Source organism: Staurois parvus, unplaced genomic scaffold (assembly GCF_062004578.1).
Source record: "Staurois parvus isolate SC_StPar_1 unplaced genomic scaffold, SC_StPar_1.0 ptg000198l, whole genome shotgun sequence".
In the NCBI taxonomy this organism is placed as follows: Eukaryota; Metazoa; Chordata; class Amphibia; order Anura; family Ranidae; genus Staurois; species Staurois parvus.
This window is the reverse complement of record NW_028317994.1, coordinates 15968892-15991385: the sequence shown is the minus strand read 5'-3', so window position 1 is coordinate 15991385 and position 22494 is coordinate 15968892. Positions and strand designations below refer to the sequence as shown.

General features: G+C 42.4%; 1 protein-coding gene across 1 annotated transcript in view; it reads left to right on the top strand.

The window, feature by feature from the left end:
• The first annotated feature begins 594 nt into the window (after positions 1-594).
• Positions 595-22494, top strand: part of RIC1 (RIC1 partner of RAB6A GEF complex) — a 192492-nt gene continuing 170592 nt past the window's right edge. The window contains exon 1 of the mRNA XM_089678138.1: positions 595-897. Within this exon, the coding sequence (XP_089534264.1) occupies positions 757-897 (141 nt within the window). The 5' untranslated portion in view covers positions 595-756. The remainder of the gene's footprint in view (positions 898-22494) is intronic.

Sequence of the window (22494 nt, the reverse complement as noted above, 5' to 3'; positions counted from 1 at the left end):
TACTGGACATGTTTGATAGCAAAACATCCAAAATATTGTTTTACAAAATTGTTGGTCTTTTTTTGTTTATAGCGTAAAAAATAAAAACTGTACAGGCGATCAAATACCACCAAAAGAAAGCTCCATTTGTGGGGAAAAAAGGAAGTAAATTTAATTTGGGTGCAGTGTTGCATGACAGCGCAATTGTTAAAGTAATGCAGCGCCGAATAGCAAAAAATGGCCTGGTCAAGAAGGGGGGTAAATCCTCTGGAGGGCAAGTGGCTAAGTCAGCCATCAGATGGTCATCTATTATCTAGCTATATCCATTACACATGCACAGCTCTATAATAACAGGTAACAGAGAGTATGGTACTGTAAGAACTCCACTTCCCACCAACCACCGGTCACCCCCAACTTTTCCCATTCTCCAATCTCCTACACCTAACTTCTAGCCATGCAGAAACAAGCCCATCCAACTAAGGGGGCGGTGCTTTAGCAACCAGCCAATCGTGGACAGCGTCTGAATTAAATGTCTGATTCTGTTATCCGCCCTGTGAGTGGCCTCCCGTTCTTCGCTGTCCTATTGGATGGGGAAGGTGCGATGGGCGGGGATCGGCAGGGAAGTGGATCGCAGGGTTACGGTCCAGGCATTCTCTCGGCTTCCGGTACTCCCTCTAGTTGCCCGGTGCTGGGTGTCCATGTAGCCGGGGGTGGACCGATGTTGTCGCCGGGAGTTATGTTCGGCCCTTCACAACTGCCTTCTCACTGACAGACGTCATGTATTTTTTGAGCGGCTGGCCCAAGAGGCTGCTGTGTCCTCTGAAGAGTCTGGAGGATCCCTTCCATATCCAGCCCGACCCGCAGCGCCTCTTCCTGGCAGTGTTGTCCCAGAGCCAGCTCAGTATATGGTACAGCCGGGTGAGTGACAGAGAGAGACACACACTCAGGCTGATCTACATCACACACAGCTGGCACCACATACACACCAAGGGGGTTATTTACTAAAGCTGGAGCGTGCAGAATCAGGGTTACTTCTGCATAGGAACCAATCAGATTCTAGCAACAGCTTGTTCAATGAAGCCTTGGCAATAAGACCTGGAAGCTGATTGGTTTCTCTGTAGAATTGAGCCTGATCATGCACTCTCCACTTTAGTAAATAAACCCCACTGTACACATCCGTACACTGACAGCTACTCTCTATTATTTATACCTTGTATTCAGCAGTATCATATTTCTTATGGGGGGGGGGATTAACAAAAATATATCGTGTGTGTATAGATATACATATATTATATATACACATACACACACTGATCAGCAATAATATTATGACCACTGACAGGTAAAGTGAATAACACAGATTATCTCATTACAATGGCATCTGAAAGTGGAAACATGTTGTCTCTGAAGTTGATGCGTTAAAAGCACAAAAAAACGAAGATCAGAGTTTGCTGTGTATGGGGCTGCTGCGTGCCCCTACAACACCCAGGGTGCCCATGCTATTGTTCCCATCGCACACGTTACTGGAAATGGGCTCAACAGGTGATGCACCAACTACCAGCTGGAAATTGGTCTCATTTCAGAAATCTGTGAGTATTTGCCAGCACACTGTGGATCGTCAAATGTCGTCCAAAGCTTTTGCTGCAGAAAGAGCACATTCCAAGGATCAAATTGCTCATGTTGACCCCCAGCCAAAAGCATCTACAAGGGGCACGTGAACATCAGAACCAGATCACGGAGCAATGGAAGAAGGTGGCCTGGACTGATGAATCATGTTTTCTTTTACGTCATATGGATGGCCATGGACTTGTGTGCCACTTACCTGGGGGAGAGATTGCACAAGGAGGCAGTATGGAAATAGGCAAGCCAACAGAGACCGTAGGATGCTTTCAGCAATGTTCTTCTGGGAAACCTTGGTGCCACCATTCATGTGGATGTTACACTTACTACCTATCTAAACATTGTTGACCAAGTAAACCCCTTAATGGAAATTGTTTTCCCTGATGGCAGTAGCATAGTTCATCTGGATAATGCATCCTGCCACACTGCTAAAATGGTTCAAGCATAGAACGAGGAACACAATAACAAGTTCAAAATGTGGACTTGGCCTCCAGATTCTCCAAACCAATTGAGCATCTGTGGGATATGCTGGAAATACAAGTCCAATCTGTGGAGGCTCCACCTCACAACTTACAGGACTAAAAGCATCTGCTACTGACAGCTTGGTGCTAGATATGACACCATACCTTCAGAGGTCTACTGGAGTCCTTGTATCAACAGGCCAGGTTTCTTCTGGTGGCAAAAAGGGACACCTACTCTGTGTTCAGTGGGTGGTCACAAAGTTATGGCTGATCTGTCCGTGTGTGTATGTGTATATCTATATATATCTTGACAAATTTGCTTTGGATCTGGGAGCCAGCTAAAAAAGTTTGGAGACAGTTTTTTTAAATCAGCTGCCCTGGTACCCGGAACTGTCTCAGAAAGATAGAGAAGGCTATGTGGGTGGGTTGGGATGACACATTGAAACTGTAAGTTCACCTTTGCAGAAAATATGTAATGTGACCTTACACTGAACCCCATCCCCCCAGTCCTGCTGTACCGGTGTCCCGCAATCCCCCTCTGTCAGGCAGCGGGATGCTACTTCACTTGTTTAGGGATTTTAAATTCCTGTGGCTTTCTCTCCTGAATGGACAGATTCTGATTGGTCAGCACCATCCATGTGATAGTGCTATCCAATTAGAATAAGCTGGGGTTCCAAATTCCTGAATCGGTGAAGCAGCATCCCGGTGCCTGACAGCTGACAAAAGCCCAGGAATCTAGTCATGGCGACCTAGTGCCTGGGATTTGTCGAGCCGTGTGTGTATATATATGTGTGTGTGTGTGTGTGTGTGTGTGTGTATATATATATATATATATATATATATATATATATATATATATATATAGTACATGCCAGTAACCCATCACCAGTATTTTGAGATCCTATTCATACCACAACAAATGCATTTAACATTTGTTGTTGTTTTGCATGCAATAACATGCACATTAGATGTATTGGGTTCTGTTGTATTTTAGGTTGATGTCAGACAGGTGACTCTGCTTCCATTGACACTTGTCAAATTGAGCAGCAGGATCGCGAAGAGGCTCCTTGATTGCCCCTATGGAATGGCTACTTCTGTAGCTGAGGCAGTGAGATGTCACTCCATCTGGCTACAGAGTGAGCGATTTCATAGTGACACACAAACAGCCTCTTTAGTGATCCTGCTGCTGGTGATTTGTCTTTAGCAGTAGAATCACCCATCTGACATCAGTCTAATGGTGGCCGTACAAACTTAGATAAATTATTGATTTATTTTCTGCTCAGTCTCCCCCTATTAGAATAATTTATCTATACTCAACAACCCATTTGATCAGTGTGACTTACACAGGGAAGTGGATTTCAAACAATGGTTAGAGGATCCGATCTCAAGTTATGCATCTGTTTTCATGCAATCCTATAATCTAATTAATTGATTGAAATCCAATCAACAAACAAAGCATCTCAATGCTGCTGATAAATGCAGCAAGATCAATAATTTTCCACCCTACCTGATTGACTAATTTTGATTGAATTCAATCTAAATTATATCTGAATCGATCAGAAGGGATGTTAGGTCTATTTGATGTGGTCATTTTGAATCAATGTAATATTGATCACGTAATGAAACCAGAGGTGGTTGGACACCCCTTGGTATGGTTTTATTTATTTTTTAAAAGCATGCATTAAATACTTGTTGGTTGATCTAAAGAAGATTGTGCAAATAGCTCATAACGTGTGGTCATTTTAAGTTTGCCCTCTTCCAGCAATTATAGGTCCCCATTCGCTTTCTCTACCGCTGCCATCTTCTCATGTATTTTTTGTTTTTTTTTGGTTTTGTTTTTTTTATTTTCCCAGATCAGTATCTCCTTTCTTTCTTTCCTTTCTTTCTTTCCTTTCTTTCTTTCTTTCTTTCTTTCTTTCTTTCTTTCTTTCTTTCTTTCTTTCTCAAATGTGTCTGCTAAAATCTCATAGTTGCAGCAACCAATTACATTTTCTGCATATTAAAGATGCGGGAGTGGGCAGAGGGTGCACTGCACATGTGCCACAAGCAGTGTATGACAAAAAAATGAGATTTAAAAAAAAAAAGTGTTCTTTGTTAGACTAATAAAGTAAAATACTTCAGCAGGTACCAGCCAACATTAGGACCATGTGTGCAGCTGTCCTTCTGAAGCTTTTGTCAAAGGGACATGCTTGAAAACCAGCATCTGATCAGTGCTCGCAGCCAATATCTGCAAGCGCTGATTAGTGTGTTCTGGCAGGGAAGGGGGGGAAACACAAAGGCGCAGTGGGAGGAATTCCTGCGCTAACATCACTGGGTTAGTACAACAATCTGAGGTTTTTTGTTTTTGTGATAGCCTGCTGGATGTGTGTACCAGACATTAGAAAGTATACAGCTTATACATACCCTGCATTGTCTGCTGTATACTTTTTAGTAAGCTTAGAGCTAACAAATGCACTATTAATGTTGTTGTGTACTTTGTATTTATATTTTACCACCACTTATGTGATTGTGGCTCACAGATCATACAGTAACTGGCGGACTTTTGAGCAATATTTTGTATATGCAACCTGTCCTTACACCTGCCTACATCTTATTCATAGGTTGCATATGTTAGTTTCCATGTGGTAAGTTTGTTCATGTCATAAGCTTTGATATTAAAGCATACGTAAACTCAAATATTGACTTTAGTTCCACTTCTTCAAGCTGCAGCCCTTTATGATTGTGAAAGTACTTGTTTGTCAGCTAGTGCAGGATTGTGCCAGTCCTAAGAACTATTCTCACTCTGTAAAGGTTTCCTTTAAGACAGAACACTATGATTGCCCCTTATACCTACCATCATGTTAAAAGATAAGTACACCCAATGGAAATTTTTGACACACCATATATTAACAGGCCAACATTAGATCATCATTTAAAGTGATTGTAAACCTCAGACATGAAATATGAACAAAATATGCCGAGCGTCGTCACATCAAAGCCCTTCCCCTATGCATTACGTGACCGGATTTCCTAGCTTCATCAGGGGGAATCTGATGAAGCCACGTGACCCGGTGGCGTAACACGTAGGAGAGGTGCTTTGATGTCATGACGCTCTGCCAGCAGTGAGAAAGGTACTAGCTGGTTGTGCATGCCAGGAACGCTAGTGGTAATCTGGAGAAATTGATCCTTGTACAAAGCGCATAATATTGATGCACATATGAGTGGAATACGGCATATTCTAAATACATGTTTTTGTAAGGATAACTAGAGGAGTGAAGGAGACCCAGACCCATTGGGCAGTAATCCCATCTCATCATAGTCCAATTAAAGGGACACATGCTTTATATGACCTCACTTAGCGGTTTGGTCATATACACAAGGTGAGAGTCAAACTGGTAAGGGTGCGCAAGTATTGGTTTGATTATATCACAAGAGGTGAACATTACAATGATTATAGTGAATCATGGATTTCTTTGTGTGGACACTGGAATAATTTGTTGGAAGACTTTATGTTATTTGTTTGTTCATTTTGCATACAGTGGAGCATAGCACTGTTTTGGTATTTATAAAGATCATTAGAGTGTTGACATTCATTTTCGATTCACTTTTGGACAGGTGACCTCACATTTTCATCAAACACACTTTGATATAATGCAGAATGTATAGTTAACTCAACATCAAGCTGCCTGGGCGGCAAAGCAACCCCAAACCATATAATTTCTACTATCATGTATAATTAGTAAACAATGAATGTCAGCACTCCAAAAATTTAAGTCACTTGCTGTGGGGGCACTCGTGTGTGCTCACTTCCAAGCCGGCTCTGTGTGTGCATAAGACACACAGAGCGCAGCTCAGCCTCCGCCCCCCACTCCCTCCTTATTGGCTATCATTGACAGCAGCATGAGCCAATGGCTCTCACGGCTGTCTCTGAGCTAATGAGGAGAGTGAGTGCTGAGAGAGCCCATGCTCTCGTGTACATCTCTAGATCGATCAGGTAAGGGGGGGGGGGGGGCTGCTTGCAGAACGTGTTTTGTGTGTGTGTTTGTTTTTTTTTTGTTTTTTTTTTTTGTTTAACCGCTTCCCGCCCGCCATATAGTACAATGATGGGCGCAAGGCGGTTCTCTCGTTCTGGAAGGACGTCATATGACGTCCTCCCATTCTAACCGCGCATGCGCGGCTCCGGGAGCGCATGGCAATCGGTGGTGCGCTGTGTGCCTTGGACACAGCGGATCACCGATTGATGGAAAGAGCCGAAGATGTCGGCTCGGTCATGTGATCAGCTGTGTCCAATCACAGCTGATCTCATGTAAATAGGGAAATGCCGCTGACAGCTCGAGAGTAGAGCCGGTAATTGGCATTCTTTGGAGGGGATATGTACACTGATCATCAGGGCCCTGATGATCTGTGTAGCCCCAGCAGTGCCACCTGTCAGTGTCCTTCAGTGCCAGCTGTCAGTGCTCATCCATGCCACCTGCCAGTGCCACATCAATGCCACCTATCAGTGCTGCCAGTTAGTGCCACCTATCAGTGCTGCCAGTTAGTGCCACCTATCAGTGCTGCCAGTTAGTACCACCTATCAGTGCTGCCAGTCAGTGCCGCCTATCAGTGTGCATCAGTGCTGCCTAACAGTGCCTGTCAGTGCCTCCTCATCAGTGTCCATCAGTGTAGCCTATCAGTGCCCCTCACTGCAGCCTCATTAGCGCACATCAGTGAAGGAGAAAAATCACTTATTTACAGAAGTTTATAACAAAAACTAAAAAAAAGTGTTTTTTTTTTTTTTTAATTTTCAGTGGTTTTTGGTTTGTTTAAGGAAAAAATAAAAATCCCAGAGGTGATTAAATACCACCAAAATAAAGCTCTATCTGTCACAAAAAAAATTATAAAAATCTCATATGGGTATAGTGTTGCATGACCGTGCAATTGTCATTCAAAGTGTGACAGCACTGAAAGCTGGAAATTGGCCTGGGCAGGAAGGGGGTATAAGTGCCCTGTAGACTAGTGGTTAATACATCAATGCATTAAGTAGAAGGCTAGCTGCAAGGTAAACATGAACGAACATGAAAAAAATGTCCTTTTCTAGGCAATATCACCAGTTTAGTAGCAGTGAATGCTTTCTAGAGAATCAAAAATAGTCAATACTAATTACTTTTCCAAAGAAAATAATAACACTGTGTTTTAGTTATTTATGATAGCTGTAGACCGTAGTTGTCTCTTCTGTCATAAATGTTTCTCCCTTACTGTGAGCAGTAATGTACATTGAGCCACACATGCACAGTTCAGAGTACATTTACAGCTGCGCTCTGTGCTATAATGAAGTGACTCCCATGTGCATGCACGGGAATGGTGTCATCGCAGCCCAGCCATTCAAGTGGCTGAACACTGCAAACCCAGAAAGAAGTGCCCTGGACCAGCTGAAACACTGACCAGAGGAGCTTCATTTGACAGTTGGCGGTGGGAGTAGATTTGTTTCATTGGGTTTTGACTTGCATTCCACTTGAACCACCTCCTGCCCGCCATATAATACAATGACGGATGCAAGGCGGTTCTCGCTTTCTGGGAGGACATCATATGACGTCCTCCCATTCTAACCACACATGTGCGGCTCCCGGAGCGCGCAGCGTGGTGATCGACGGTGCGCTGTGTCCCTCGGACACAGCGGATCACCGATCAATGGAAAGAGCCGAAGATGTCGGCTCGGTCATGTAATCAGCGGTGTCCAATCACATCTGATCACATGTAAACAGGGAAATGACGGTTATTGGCAATTCTCTCCCTACAAGCTGTCACGCTGACAGAGGAGAGGAGAGCCGGTAATCGGCATTCCTCGGAGGGGACATGAGCACTGATGATCAGTGTGCCCTGATGATCTGTGTAGCCCCAGCCGCGCCAGCAGCAGTGTCCATCAGTGCTCATCCATGCCACCTGCCAGTGCCACATTTCAGTGCCCATAAGTGCCACATCAATGCCACATATCAGTGCCCATCTGAGCTGCCTTTCAGTGCCACCAGTCAGTGCCGCCTATCAGTGCTGCCTGTCAGTGCCATATATGAGTGCTGCCTTTCAGTGCCCATCAGTGATGCCTGTCAATGCCCATCAGTGCCACCTTCCAGTGCCACCTATTAGTGTCCATCAGTGCCACCTATTAGTGTCCATCAGTGCAGCCTATCAGTGCCCATCACTGCAGCCTCATTAGCGCACATCAGTGAAGGAGAAAAATCACTTATTTACAAAATTTTATAACAAAAACTAAGAAAAAACGTTTTGTTTTTTTTTTCAAACTTTTCAGTGGTTTTTGGTTTAAGAAAATTAAAAAACCCAGAGGTTATTAAATAGAACCAAAATAAAGCTCTATCTGTCACAAAAAAAATGATAAAAATCTCATATGGGTACAGTGTTGCATGACTGCGCAATTGTCATTCAAAGTGCAACAGCACTAGAAATTGGCCTGGGCAGGAAGGGGGTATAAGTGCCCTGTAGGCTAGTGGTTAATGTATTTTGGTAAACATTGGCACAGACACACGAGATAATGCGATGGCGTATAAACTTGTGGCTAACTGGATGCTGGCCCAAATTTATATTATTACAGTTTTGACTTAGACTGTAAAGAAAAAAGAACATTTTGAAAAAATCATGTCTGGTTTGATGAAAGAGTTGCAGCTAGCCGCGAACTGCATGTAATGGTCTTCAGTTTAGTTTGTGATCAGTTTTCTGGATTATGAAGTACATTGTCATGCCATCGTGATGCTATTGATCTTATTGACAGACTGTGGGCAGGGGTATGATACGGATTTGCTTTTTGTGCAGTTGTTGATGGAATATATGATGTATTTTCCTTTTTGTCCTCCTTTTTAGTAAATATTTCTACATTTGGATTTGAATTCTGAGATGGCATTGAGGTCCACTAAAATGGGCAGAAACTGTTGTTTGCCATTCTTGTTCCTTATCAAACCACTGTTCTTGGGACTGTATTCTGGCCCAGTGCTGCGTTAGGCACACTCTTGTATGATAATACCATTTTCCCTCCCAATATTACCACTTTCTGACCGCGTCATAGCTGAAAGATGGCTACAGCATGGTCATCAAGTTCCAGCAGGGCGTTTATAGATGTCTTCCTAGAACCCTGCCCCCTGCACGCCTCCTGGGGAGTGCATTGGGCACGCTCTGTGGCTGCCAATCTTGACAGGACATGTTTACACTGATTATAATCAGAGCACTGATCTTCAGTGCAGCCTCATCATAGCACACAGTGAAGAAGAAAAATTACCTATTTGGAAAAGTTTACCATAGAAACTAAGAAAAGTGTTTTTTTTTTAAATTTACAGCCTTTTTAAAAAACCCCAGTGGTGATTAAATACCACCAAAATAAAAAAATGTCATATGGGTACAGTGTTGCATGCAATTGGGCAGCACAGTGGCTAAATGGTTAGCACTTCCGCCTGGCAGTACTAGGGTCGTTGGTTCGAATCCCAGCCATGGCACCACCTGCCTGAAGTTTGCATGTTCTCCTTGTGCCTGCGTGGGTTTCCGCCAAGTACTCTGGTTTCCTCCCACACTCCAAAGACATGCTGGTAGGTTAATTGGATCCTGTCTAAATTGGCCTAGTATGTGTATGAATGTGAGTTAGGGACCTTAGATTGTACACCCCTTGAGGGTTAGGGACTGATGTGAATGTACAATAAATATGTAAAGCGCTGCGTAAATTGACAGCGCTATATAAGTACCTGTAATAAATAAATTGTTATTCAAAGTGCACTGAAAATTGGCCTGGACAGGAAAGGGGGTGAAAGTGGCCAGTATTAAAGTGGTTGATTATAAAATAACTGCAGTGGTGTTCTTAGGGCAGTCAGGAAAGCACACAGACACAACAATCTAAGTAGATAGCAATGCTATTAGATAATAGACCACCCTCTGGGCAAGCCACGTGAGCCGCGGCAGTTTAACTGCACCTCTCTTCACTGCCGTGTCTGCATTTCCGCACAAGGGAAGACATCGTAAGATGTCCCGTGGCTGTACTGTGTGGACAACCTCTCTGGACTCTGGCCAGTACCTGCGAATATTCCCACATTTCACTGTTGGATTTTCCCACATTGCTTAAAGCCTAAGCTTAGATGAATAGTTTTTAAAAAATCAGCACAAGAGACGTTACTTATGCAGGCCATAGATGGGTCGAAAATCGGCCGATTTTTCTTTAAAAAAACAAAAAATCGGTCGTTCAAGCGGCCGACGTTACCAGCAATGGTAAAAAAAATCGGCCGATTTTCATCCCGTCTACAGCCGGCAAAAAGTGTCCCTGCAGAGAGCTCCGCTATTTCTTTGACAGTTCCTTGACATTTATAGCGGTTGCAACAATGTATTTGTATCCATTTAGGATACAGATGTTTTTATTCGGAAACAAATAAATACATTGTTGCAACCGCTATAAATGTCAAGGAACTGTCAAATAGCGGAGCTCTCTGCAGGGACACTTTTTTTGCCGGACTGGAATTCCACTTCTTCTTCTTCCTCTTCTTCTTCATCCTCTGCTTCATCCTCTGCTTCTTCTTCATCCTCTGCTTCTTCTTCATCCTCTGCTTCTTCTTCCTCTTCTTCTTCATCCTTTGCTTCTTCTTCTTCTTCTTCCTCCTCTTCTGCTTTATCCTCTAACTTCCTCCTCCTCCTCCTCCCCCTCCTCCTCTCCCCTCCTCCTCCTCTCCCCTCCTCCTCCTCTCTCCTCCTCCTCTCTCCTCCTCCTCCTCCCCCCTCCTCCTCCTTGCAGGTGCGCTCATGCACAGATTTTTTTTTATCGGTAAAAAGATCGGCCGATTTGCCCATCATTGCCGCGAAAATCGGCCGATTTTTTTTTTTCCAACTTTACCGATAAATATAATCTGCCAAAATACCGAAAAACGGCCGAACAATTAGCCCACTAACGATCTGAAAATCGGCTGATTTTATTTTCGGCCGATTTTCGACCCATCTATGGCCTGCATTACATTTATTGTGAAGTGTCCCTTACACTGGTGCTGGCTCTCATAGAGGAAATCCAAAGTCATCTGTCCCTCTCCCATATCCTTCAGGGCCAGTTCACACCATAGAAATGCAGTCCAGATGCGTTCTGGATGCGTTTCTGCATGCGCATTTTTGACTCATTCTGGTGTGTTTTTGATGCGTTCCAGTTAATGTTTTTCCCCTCTCTTTTTATTCTATTTAACCACTTGCCTACTTCGCACTTTTACCCCCTTCTTGCCCCGGCCAATTTTCAGCTTTCAACGCTCTCACACTTTGAATGACAATTGGTCAGTCATGCAACATTGTACCCGTATGAAATTTTTATCATTTTTTTCACACACATAAAGCTTTCTTTTGTTGGTTTTTAATCGCCACTGGATGTTTTATTTTTTGCACTATAAACAAAAAAATTGCAAAAAATGTGAAAAAAAAGTTTTTCTTTGTATTATAAAATTTTGCAAACAGGTAATTTTTCTCCTTCACTGATGTGCGTTGATGAGGCTGCACTGATAGGCAGCACTGATAGGTGGCACTGATGAGGTGACATTGATGGGCACTGGTAGGCTACACTGATGAGGAGGCACTGGTGGGCATTGATGAGGAGGCACTCATGATGCTGCACTGATATGCAGCAATGATGGGCACTGGTAGGCTGCTTTGATGGACACTGACTGGCAGCACTGCTGGGCACCGATGGGTGGCACTGCTGGCCACTGATCATCGGTGCGCTGGTGATCAGTGCCGATCTGTTCTGTGACATTTGCGGTTATCGGCAGTACTTTCCTCATGCTGTGACAGCGTATATTTGTACGTTCACCTCAGTCCCTAACCCTCAAGGACTGTACAATCTAAGGTCCCTAACTCACATTCATACATACATATACTAGGGCCAATTTAGACAGGAGCCAGTTAATCTACCAGCATGTCTTTGGAGTGTGGAAGGAAACCAAAGCAGGCACAGGGTGAACATGCAAATTCCAGGCAGGTAGTGCCATGGTTGGGATCCAAACCAAAAACAGTGCTGCCAGGCAGAAGTGCTAACCGTCTAGCTACTGTGCAGCCCAAACATGTACCTTATTTGCACTACAGTGGATGTGTGGTAATTGTCAACTGAATGGTACTAGAAAACTCATTGATTCACCATTTTATAAGGAAATGTTTAACAGAAATATGTGCCAGAAAATATTCCTTAGACCTAGATTCTCCGTTATTCTGTGTTTGAGTCACATACACAGCTGTTCTTCTATTAGCCACATGTGTTAAAAAAGAGGCAGATGTTGTGTTGTACATTCAACAGGGTAAAGTAGTGAATGACTGTCAAATCAGTCATTTGCTTCTTTATAAATATTCCCCATGGTGGAAATCCTGTAGTGTGATCAAAGAACTTCCTCCATGCAAGAAAGCCAAGGCTCCAATGAGGACAAGATGCAGTGTATATTTAATCCAATTCCTCAACAAGTAACGCATGATTCATGTATAACACTTAAACCTTTATAATCACTTTAAAAAGGGATCTAAGTTGTGTTTTTTTTTTTTTTTTTCCTTAATGCATTCTCCGCATTTAGGTAAAAACCCTTTCTTTGTCCAATCTCTCCCCCAGCCCCCCTTATACTTACCTGAGCCCGATCTCAAACCAGCTCTCTGCCCGAGAGCAGTGGCACTCTCTGCTCTCTCCCTCCTCATAGGGCAGATTTATAGCAGAAGGGAGCCATTGGCTGTGGCTACTGTCAACCAAATCCTGTGACAGGGGTGGGGCGAGCTGTGCTGCGTATAGATGCAGAAAGTGCGGCATGGGATTGAGCCCGCACCAGTGCCCCCATAGCAAACCGCTTCCTATAGGAGTACTCTCTGATGAGGTAGAGCTAGGAGGGCCGGCAGGGGAAAGCAGAAGAGGAGGATTGGTGCTGCTCTGTACAAAACCAATACACAGAGCAGGTCAGTGTGCATGTTTATTATTAAAAAAAAAAAAAATAAGGCCCCATTCCACCTGTGCGATTTTGTACTTGAATCTTGTAGCTCTAATACGCTCAACAAACCAAATCTGAGCATTTTGTCGCCTATAGCAAAACACCTGTCACTCAAAAAGTACACAAGCTTCTTTTAGGCAGATTGGTCCCATAGACCTCAAAGGGAATGCCTGAAAAAACACAACATGAGCGATTTTTTTTTGTTTTCTGGCAAAACCGTACACACACACACCTACTTGTCTATTGGCAAAAATAAAAACACGTGGCTTACAAGGGAACCTCTTACAAAGTATTATTCCTAGGTTATACCTCTGTTGGAATGGTGGACACAGGGAAGATCTTTCCTCCGAATTGGTGCTTTGGAACTAATTCTTCATATTGGGGAAAGGTTGCTTCTTTCAAAGTCTTTTCACATAAGTGTAGCAAGTTCAGCATGGACTGGACAAATTTCGATCTATGTATGGTCAGGGTGGTTGTACAGAAGTCCATCTACAGATAGACAGATGTACACCACCCTGTTAGGTTTTTGCCACTCTGCAATAGCTCAGCAAATAGCTGGCAGTGCTGATCAGTGTATTCTGATGACGGGGGGAGGGGGATTTCCCCATCGAATGACAGTCTACTTATCCTGATTAAAAAAAAAACAACTGTTTTGCCAGGATGGAAAATATGAAGGGTTGGTGTTTTTGTTTTTTTGTTTTTTAATTAGGCAGAGGTGCTTTTAGGTATGTCTGGGGCTTTTAAAAACAAAAGGGGCTTTTTGGTGACTTAAGCTTTTACAAAATTTCTTAGAACCCCCAAACATATTATATTTAATATTTATATATATATATCTAATATATATATATATTTTAATCAGAGGCCCTAGGGAATAAATTGATGGGTTTTGCAATTTTTTTTATATAACACGGTATTTGCGCAGCTGTTTTTCAAACGCAATTTTGTTTGAAAAAAGTACACTTGTTGAATTGTAATACAAAAAAGACAATATTAAACCCAGTTTTTGGTAAAATATAAAAGAAGATGTTACGCCAAGTAAATAGATATCAAACATGTCACACTCTACAATTCTGCACGCACGTGCAGTGGCAACAAACATAAATTTTACTATCCATAAGCGACGCTTTAAAATCCTTTACAGGTTACCACCTTAGATTTACAGAGGAAGTCTGGTGCTAGAATTACTGCCCATGTTCCTAGATTGTAAGCTCTAAAGAGTAGGGCTCTCTGTTTCCTCTTGTACCAAATTGTATTGTAACTGTAATGTCTACCTTCATTTTGTAAAGCGCTACGCAAACTGTTGGCACTATAAAAATCCTGTATAATAATAATGACCTGACATTCTCGGTGATGCATCACATGTGTGGGCTGTTTACATGTGTGAAGGACCGACGCATGCATTCACCTTTGCGTGTGGGGATGGGAATGCTTTAAAAGTTTTTTAAATTATTAAATTTTTTCTTTTTTGATAACTTTTATTGTTTTCACAAGGAATGTAAACATCCCTTGTAACAGCAATAGGCAGTGACAGGTGCTCTTTATCGAGAGATCTGGGGTCCGTAAAAGACCCCAGATCCCTCCTCTGCCCTTGAAAGCATTTGATCACTCAATCATTTCCTGTATCCTAGAGGCAGACAGAGCGGTTTCGGTCTTTGTCCGCCTTTATGATCAGCTGGTGGATTCACCAGATGGTCAATTGGGTGTCCTGGTGCCATGGGACAGCCCGTGGAAGGGGGGATGTCCCCTCCGTTGCTTGTAAAAGAGTTCCAGTGGCTAGTTTGCTGCTCGGATTTCTTTTACAAGAGAGCCGACTATCAGCTCTAATTCCTGCTGCTTCCCCGTAGCAGGGCTAAATATAAAGAAAAACCACTTGCCCGGCACCCGGAACTGCACGAGTTGATAAATTGCATGGGGGATTTCTTAGAGTCATTCATCAGCTGCTTGAACATTGTAAAGTGTGCCCTTTATAGTGAGATTTGTGTGTAATTGATTTCTATTGAAATTGATTTCTACTATGGAAGGGAAGAAAGTAATGATCGCAGGCTTACAAAGTATTCTAAATATGTGAATCATGTTTGTGTTAAATATAGTGTGCAGGTTATGAATGGGTTATGCAGATCTCCCTTTTTGGTGTAGGTATTTTTCTTTAGGCAATTTTTACTCTGAAGTGTTGGAAAGCCCCTATGTTCTGTATTGTTTTTACTTTTAGTTCAGCTTTTGCATACTCTGAATTTTTAAGCTTTAGGATAGAAACCAATGTGCAAATCATGTAGCAGCTTTGTCTTGCACTTCTAGAACACTACAATTCTGGTTGACATTTAAAGCTGAATCCCTAAATTCCTAACTACACAGTTGAAATGTATACATACATTGCAGCCAGTTGCTCTTTCCTATACTGCACCTAAGCTATAGAGCTGGTCCAAGAACCCCCCATTAGAATAGGAAATGAGTCATTCTCCTATTGCTGTTTCTGTCCGATTAGGAAGGTTGCCCTTCTTGTCCCAGACAACAGAAAGTCAAAAAGAAATCTCTACAATGTAGTGGGAGGGGATTCTTCTCTTTAGCTGGCCATACATTGTTTACGTTTTTTTTCTTTTGCTCAGCCAGAGGGCTGAACAAAAAGAAACTCAACCATTTTCCCCATGCACACATATTATTATTATTATACAGTATTTATAAAGCGCCAATAGTTCGCTCAGCGCTGTACATTACAGTTACATTACATATAAGGTGAATAGGGGAATCCTCCTCACTGCACTATTGTGCCCTGACAGCAGGGGGACTCCTCCGCTGTCAAAATACACAGTTCAGTGCTGCAGCCGCTGATTGAGCGGCTTTTATCAGATAAGGCGTTTGAACAGAAGTCGACCAGTAGATCAACTTCTTTTTGGCCACAGTCGAAGTTCAGCCTGCCTTTAGACAGCTGTCACTGTAACAGGTGTCCTAATTGAAATGTTTGCCCTCACCTTCTGTGACAACACCTAAATATTTGATTTACTATCACTTTCACCTGGATAAATAGAGCGAGCAGATCTTCTTGGCAAAAAAAAAAAGAACGTCCGAGTCTCTACACTGGTCTGGGAGTATGATTGAAACACTGTTCAGGGGGCATGTGAGACTGCGGGAGAGGCCTGGATTGCTGCACTCCCAGTTGGGCAGCAGACCAAATGTCCAGTGTGCTGCTAGTACAAGGCATTTTCACTGTTGCTTCAGCAAAAAAGTGCAGTAAAAAAAAAAAGATACCTGCTTTAATTATTAAAATATTTTTTTTTTTCCCCGTAAAGAGTTAAGATCTAGAAGAAAAAAAGATGAAAGGGTAATATCTGAAGGGTACAATTGTAGCATATAGTAGTTTGAAAGAAAGGGCTCTTTCACTTACTGGCCTTCCATGCAAAACTTAATATTACAGCCTGATGGGTCTGTTCAAATGCCACGGCATGCTTTGCCTTGTTGCCATAGCATTTTTAACTGGATACCACACTTCAAACTCTCACTTTGAAATCAGTGGAACCGCACTTCAGCTGCCCCGCAACTGCTTTCAATTGCAGTGTGGTAGTCCAGCATTTACATGGTTAACTCAGCAGCGAGGAGGTGCTATAAAGCCCTCTGAAAAGCAATTCAAAGGCAAATTGCTCTGTAGAGGACACCACCTGTGAATAAGACCACACTTTTTAGGTATAAGCTATCCATTCATGGGTCAAATGATGAATGCCATATCATCACATAAAGCCTTCATGGACACAAACTAAAAGCACTTGTCCCTCTTTCAGTAAAATACTTGATACTTTAGCCCCAAACTTAATGATTTAGGATAAAGAATCTTTTCATTACATCTGAAAGATGTATGAACCCCAGTGACCTCTTAGATTTCCTAATCTTTATATATAACATAGTACAACTGGATGGTTGCAATACATTATTGGAGATTAATACATGTAACCAATTTTTATAAAAAATTAAAAAAAAAAAGCAATAACAGTTCCCTTTTATCTTCAAGATGAATCCAATTCTAGTGAAATAAAAATTGTGATTTTGATTTTTCTACAAACAAAAATAAGAAACACATCTTGGCAATTTTTCATAGAATGTAAATACTTCAACTCTGTTATGATTATTATTATGATGATACAGGATTTATATAGCGCCAACAGTTTGCTCAGCGCTTTACAATATAAAGGGAGACAATACAGCAATGATACAGTTCAATACAAGAGGGTTAGGAAGGCCCTGCTCTTTGGAGCTTACAATCTAAGAGGGAGGGGTGGTGGTACAAAAGGTAATAACTGTGGGGGGATGAACTGATAGGAGAAATAGAAGATTAGGTTATTAGCTGAAGGCAGGATAGTCTTCCCTGAAGAGAGAGGTTTTCAGAGATCGCCTAAAAGTGGTTAGAGTAGGCAATAGTCAGATTGTGGTAGAGAGTTCCAGAAGATGGGAGTGGCTCTGGAGAAGTCCTGGAGACGAGCATGGTAGGAGGAGACAAGGGAGCTAGAGAACAGGAGTTTGTGGGAGGAGCAGAGAGGACGATTTGGGTGATATTTGGAGACAAGATTGGTTATGTAATTTGGGGCAGAGTTATAAATGGCTTTATGTGTTAATGTTTTGAATTTTATTTGTTCGGCAATGGGAAGCTAGTGAACGGATTGGCAGGGAGGGATGGTAGATATGGAACAGTTGGTAAGGTGGATGAGTTTGGCAGCAGCATTCATGATAGACTGAAGATGGGTAGCCTGTGATTAGGAAGGCCAATGAGGAGGGAGTTACAATAGTCAAGGCGAGAGATAACAAGGGAGTGAATAAGTTGCTTAGTGGTTTCCGAGGTTAGGAACAGGCATATCTTGGAGATGTTGTGGAGGTTAAGTCTGCAAGATTTGAACAGTGAATAGATTTGGGGCTGAGAGGACAGATGGGAGTCTAGGATTATACCTAGCACCTTGGCATGAGGGGAGGGACTGATGGTTATATTATTGATCTTGATGGAGAAGTCAGGGGAGGGGGCACGGGCTGGAGGGAATAGTATGAGCTCCGTTTTAGAAATATTTAGTTTGAGGAAGTGGAGTGACATCCATGCTGATATGTCACTTAGTAGGTTAGTAATGCGAGAGGAGACTGAAGGGGTGAGGTGAGGGGTAGAAAGATAGATTTGTGTGTCACCAGCATAGAGATGGTACTTAAAGCCATGGGAGTTTATCAAGTGACCAAGGAAGGAGGTGTAGATGAAGAAGAGAAGGGGTCCAAGAACAGAACCATGAAGGCCTCCTCAAAAAGAGGAAGTGGAGTGTAGGAGACAGAGTTATAGGTAACACTGAAGGAGCACTGCGATAGCTAGGAGGAGAACCAGGAGAGAGCAAAGTCTTGGAGGCCAAGGGAGTGAAGATTTTTTTTCCAGGAGGGGATGGTCAACCGTATTAAAAGCCACAGAGAGGTCAAGTAGTAAGAGTACGGAGTAGTGGCCATTGGTTTTAGCAGTTAGTAAATCATTAGTGAGTTTTAGTAGGGCAGTTTCAGTGGAGTGAGTGAAAGCCAGACTGCAAAGGGTCAAGAAGGTTGTTGTCAGTGAGGTAGGAGCTCAGGTGATTGTAGACTAAGTGTTATAAGAGTTTAGAGGTAGACGGGAGCAGGGACATGGGTCTTAAGTTGTTCAGGTTGGTAGGATCCATTGAGGGCTTTTTAAGTATGGGAGTGATCTGTGCATGCTTTATAGAGGAGGGGAAGGTGCCAGTAGAGAGGGAGAGATTGAAGATGTGAGGGAGCATAGGATAGAATAAGAGGGTGACTGTAGCAGTTGTGAGGGAACAGGATCCAGGGGGCAGGTGGTGAGATGGGCTTCTGAGAAAAAAAAATTATAGAAATACTAAATGAATAAAACTGCTTTTCCATACCCTAGACATAAACAGGCATTTAAACTTTGCAGTGTGGGTGCAGCCCCATCACAAGGTAGGGTGTTGAGCTTTTTAGGAGCTGGGCTTTACAGAACATTCACTTTTTTTTTTTTTTAGCTCGTAGTGGGATCAAGCTGACGGTCTGCCCCACGGCGAGCCACCGCCTGTCCCAGCCCATTTACACTTTAATCCCTTGTCTGTTTATAAACTGTCTGTTGTAGCTGTGAGCTTGGTGTTTTTCAGTTGGCGATTTGCTGTCAAGTAGCTGTAAAACTCCTTCCCCTCTGCCATTGGTACCCACTGTAATTCCAGGGCTCTCCTGTTCTTCTGGGGAACTTTGGGACAGATGTAAACCGCTTTGCTTGTTGAGCAGGGGTGCGTCTCCGTGATGAATGAGCCTGGAAGCGTCAAGCTTTCTTATTTTCGAATTCACAGCTGTTGATGGACCCCTGTGGTTTCCATGACTGGGGCCTCACACCTACCTGTGCTATCATGTAGGGAGCTAAAAAAAAGCCCTCTACAGAGTGAAACAATAATTCTAGTAATTCCTAATAAAGATCATACCAACAAACATGGTGGTAGTTTGATGGTTTGGGCTGCTTTGCAGCTTTAGGACCTGGGCGACTTGCCATAATGGATGGAATGCTCTCTACCAGAAAATCCTGAAGGAGAATGTTCGACCATCAGTTCGTGAGCTCAGGCACACTTGGGTTATGCAGCAGGACAATGATCCGAAGCACACCAGCAAGTCCACCTCTGAATGGCTCAAAAAAACCCCCAGAAAATTACGATTTTGGAGTGGCCAAGTCCAGACTTAAATCCAATTGAGATGCTGTGGCATGACTTTGAACAAGCTGTTTATGCTTGAAACCTCCAATTTGGCAGGATTGAAGAGTGGGCCGAAAATTTGTCCACAGCGATGCGGAAGACTCATTACTTTTGTTATTTTTAAAATCATGATTTAATTTATTATTTTTGTGTAATATTAAAATTTGATGATCTGAATCATTTTAATTGTGACAAATATGCAAAAAAAAAAAATCAGAATGGGGCAAATACTTTTTCACAGCACTGTGTTTTTGCAGAAAAAATATTTTTCCTCTCAGGAGCCTGCAAAGCATTGCATCAATTATCAGTGGATGAGGGTTGCAATGTCAGGCTCCTGCAAACAGGCCTGGCAGCTTTAATCGCGTACATCCCATACAGGCTTGTGTTTGCAAGCTGTGTGAATGAACTATGAGAATGCTCTTTAACGCCCTTGCAGTTCATTGAGAACTACAATTCCTCAGCTCTTTGAATGAATGATGTGGCTGTGTGGGCGGAGCCCCACTTAGCTATGTTACTTTTAAAATGTGACAGTGGGTGTGGGGAGAAGATCCCCTGTGCAATGTCATGAGGAGGGGGAAGGGGTGCAGGGGCAGGTGGCAGGTCTGGAGTGTGTTACACTCATGGGTGTAACATACTCTGAAATGTGAAGTTATCCTTGTAACTGATCTCCTGTAAAGGTTTTTGAAGCATCACCTGTGGAAACATTTTAGATGCCATAGTTTTTTTGCCATTTCACAGGCTTGTGCACTTTCGAGCCTTGACATATTTGGTAGCTAATTAATTGGTGTACCCCGATTTTTTTTTTTTTTACCAAAAATATTAATAGTATTATACTGTGTTTGTACTAAAAATAATTTGTATTTTTTTTCTAAAAAAAAAATAATAAGTTGACAGTTGCGCAAATAATATGCGACATAAAAAATTGTAATTACTACCATTTTGTTCTAGACTTATGCTTTCAGAAAATATATAATCGTTTGGGTGTTTACTGTAATTTCATACCAAAAAATGCAGATTTTATCAAGTGAAAAATTAATTGCCCCCATAGAGGAGTGGTTTAAAGCGGACCTTTCAGTAAAATGAAACACTGGCCAGGCCCTCTCCCCCTTTTACTAATCACCTACTGTATGTAAGTATATTATATATAGGTTTTTGGTTACCTTACCCTTGGTAGGCACTCTGTGGCATCTAGGATCTCTCCACATTCCTTCTGGCTGGATCCTGAGACCAATAGTTCAGCCAAAATATTGCGAGAAAATGCTCTTGCAATAGACTGGAGCATCTTTCGCAAGATTTCACCTGCTCTTCATTTTCTAAAAATGTTCTTAGAAGGATGGTGATGTCACACCCAGAGATGCAGACAATGGAGGTGTGAAGTATGTCTAAATCAATTTTTTTTTTTTCCAGTAGGTAATTTGTAGTGGTGCAGGGGGCCTAGGCAATTTGAACAGACCATGTGTTTTTACTGCAAGGCCAGTGTAAATGTGCAATGAGCAGTCTTTTCATGCAAATAAATATATAGATCCGTTCATTCTGGTTCAGTACTTCATATGCAAAGTACTGTGACGGGTTAGATCAGTGGTTCTCAACCTTCCTAATGCCGTGACCCTTTAATACAGTTCCTCATGTTGTGGTGACCCCCAACCATAAAATTATTTACCCAGTAATTATAATTCATGAGTGTTGTTTTACCTCCAATACTGCTGCTTTCAACACAGTAGCTGCTTTTAACAGAGTAGCTGCTTTCAACACAGCAGCTGCTTTCTACACAGTAGCTGCTCTTTACACATCGGAAATATGTGTTTTCTGATGGTCTTAGGGGACCCCTGTGAAAGGGTCGTTTGACCCCCAAAGGGGTCGCGACCCACAGGTTGAGAACCACTGGGTTAGATGGTTTTTCCGTTCTCAGTCATTGTTTAGCTTTATTCCTGAGGTGGACCCACAAGTGAATATGAGTGATTTTGAGGTCTTCAACTTTCCCATACATTATTGTAGTGATAACTGCTAATGTTCAAACTTTTTTTTTTTTTTCTTTTTGTTTTTCTACTAAGTTATGAAGTGTTTTCTGTAACATTTGTATTACTACTGATTTGTCCAAATATTATTACAAGTGACCACTTTAAGTGGTTTGTCAGGCTGTGCTGGAGGTTAAAGGGATACTAAACACATACTGTTTAATTTACATTATCCCTTCTCTTTATTTGTATGGATGGTGGCACTCTATTTTAATTTTAAAAAATCGAAGAACCTGTTTTGCAGAATATACATATTGCATATGTATTTACAGTTGTCATGTGACCCAGCTCTTTCCCAACTGATCTGTAGGCAAACATCAGTGGAGGTGATTCTAGTCTTCTGCTGCCAGTCACGTGCAAAAAAACAGACTTCAGAAATATAGAAGAAAAATGCATCAGATACATCTGACAAATATATATTTATTTGATAGGGAAGCACTGATACCAGTATCAGAATCGCTCCCAATACTGGGTATTTTCACGAGTACTTGTGAAAATGCTCCTGATGCCTGAAAACGATACTTTGCAGTGCGATTTGCACCAATAATATTTGTACGAAAAGTCGTATGAAAATTTTTTGAACATTCTGTGAATGGATGAATGTCGATGAATGTCGTTCGAAAATTGCTAGGGTTGCACTGAGATTTTGGTGGCCGAAATGTTTTGGCCGAAAACACCCCAGATACAGGTGCTGAAATCCCCCCCCCCCCTCGCCCACCGGCCACCGCTCGGTAGTTTCCAGCCTTACCTGAGAAACCATCGATCCCGGCTCTGG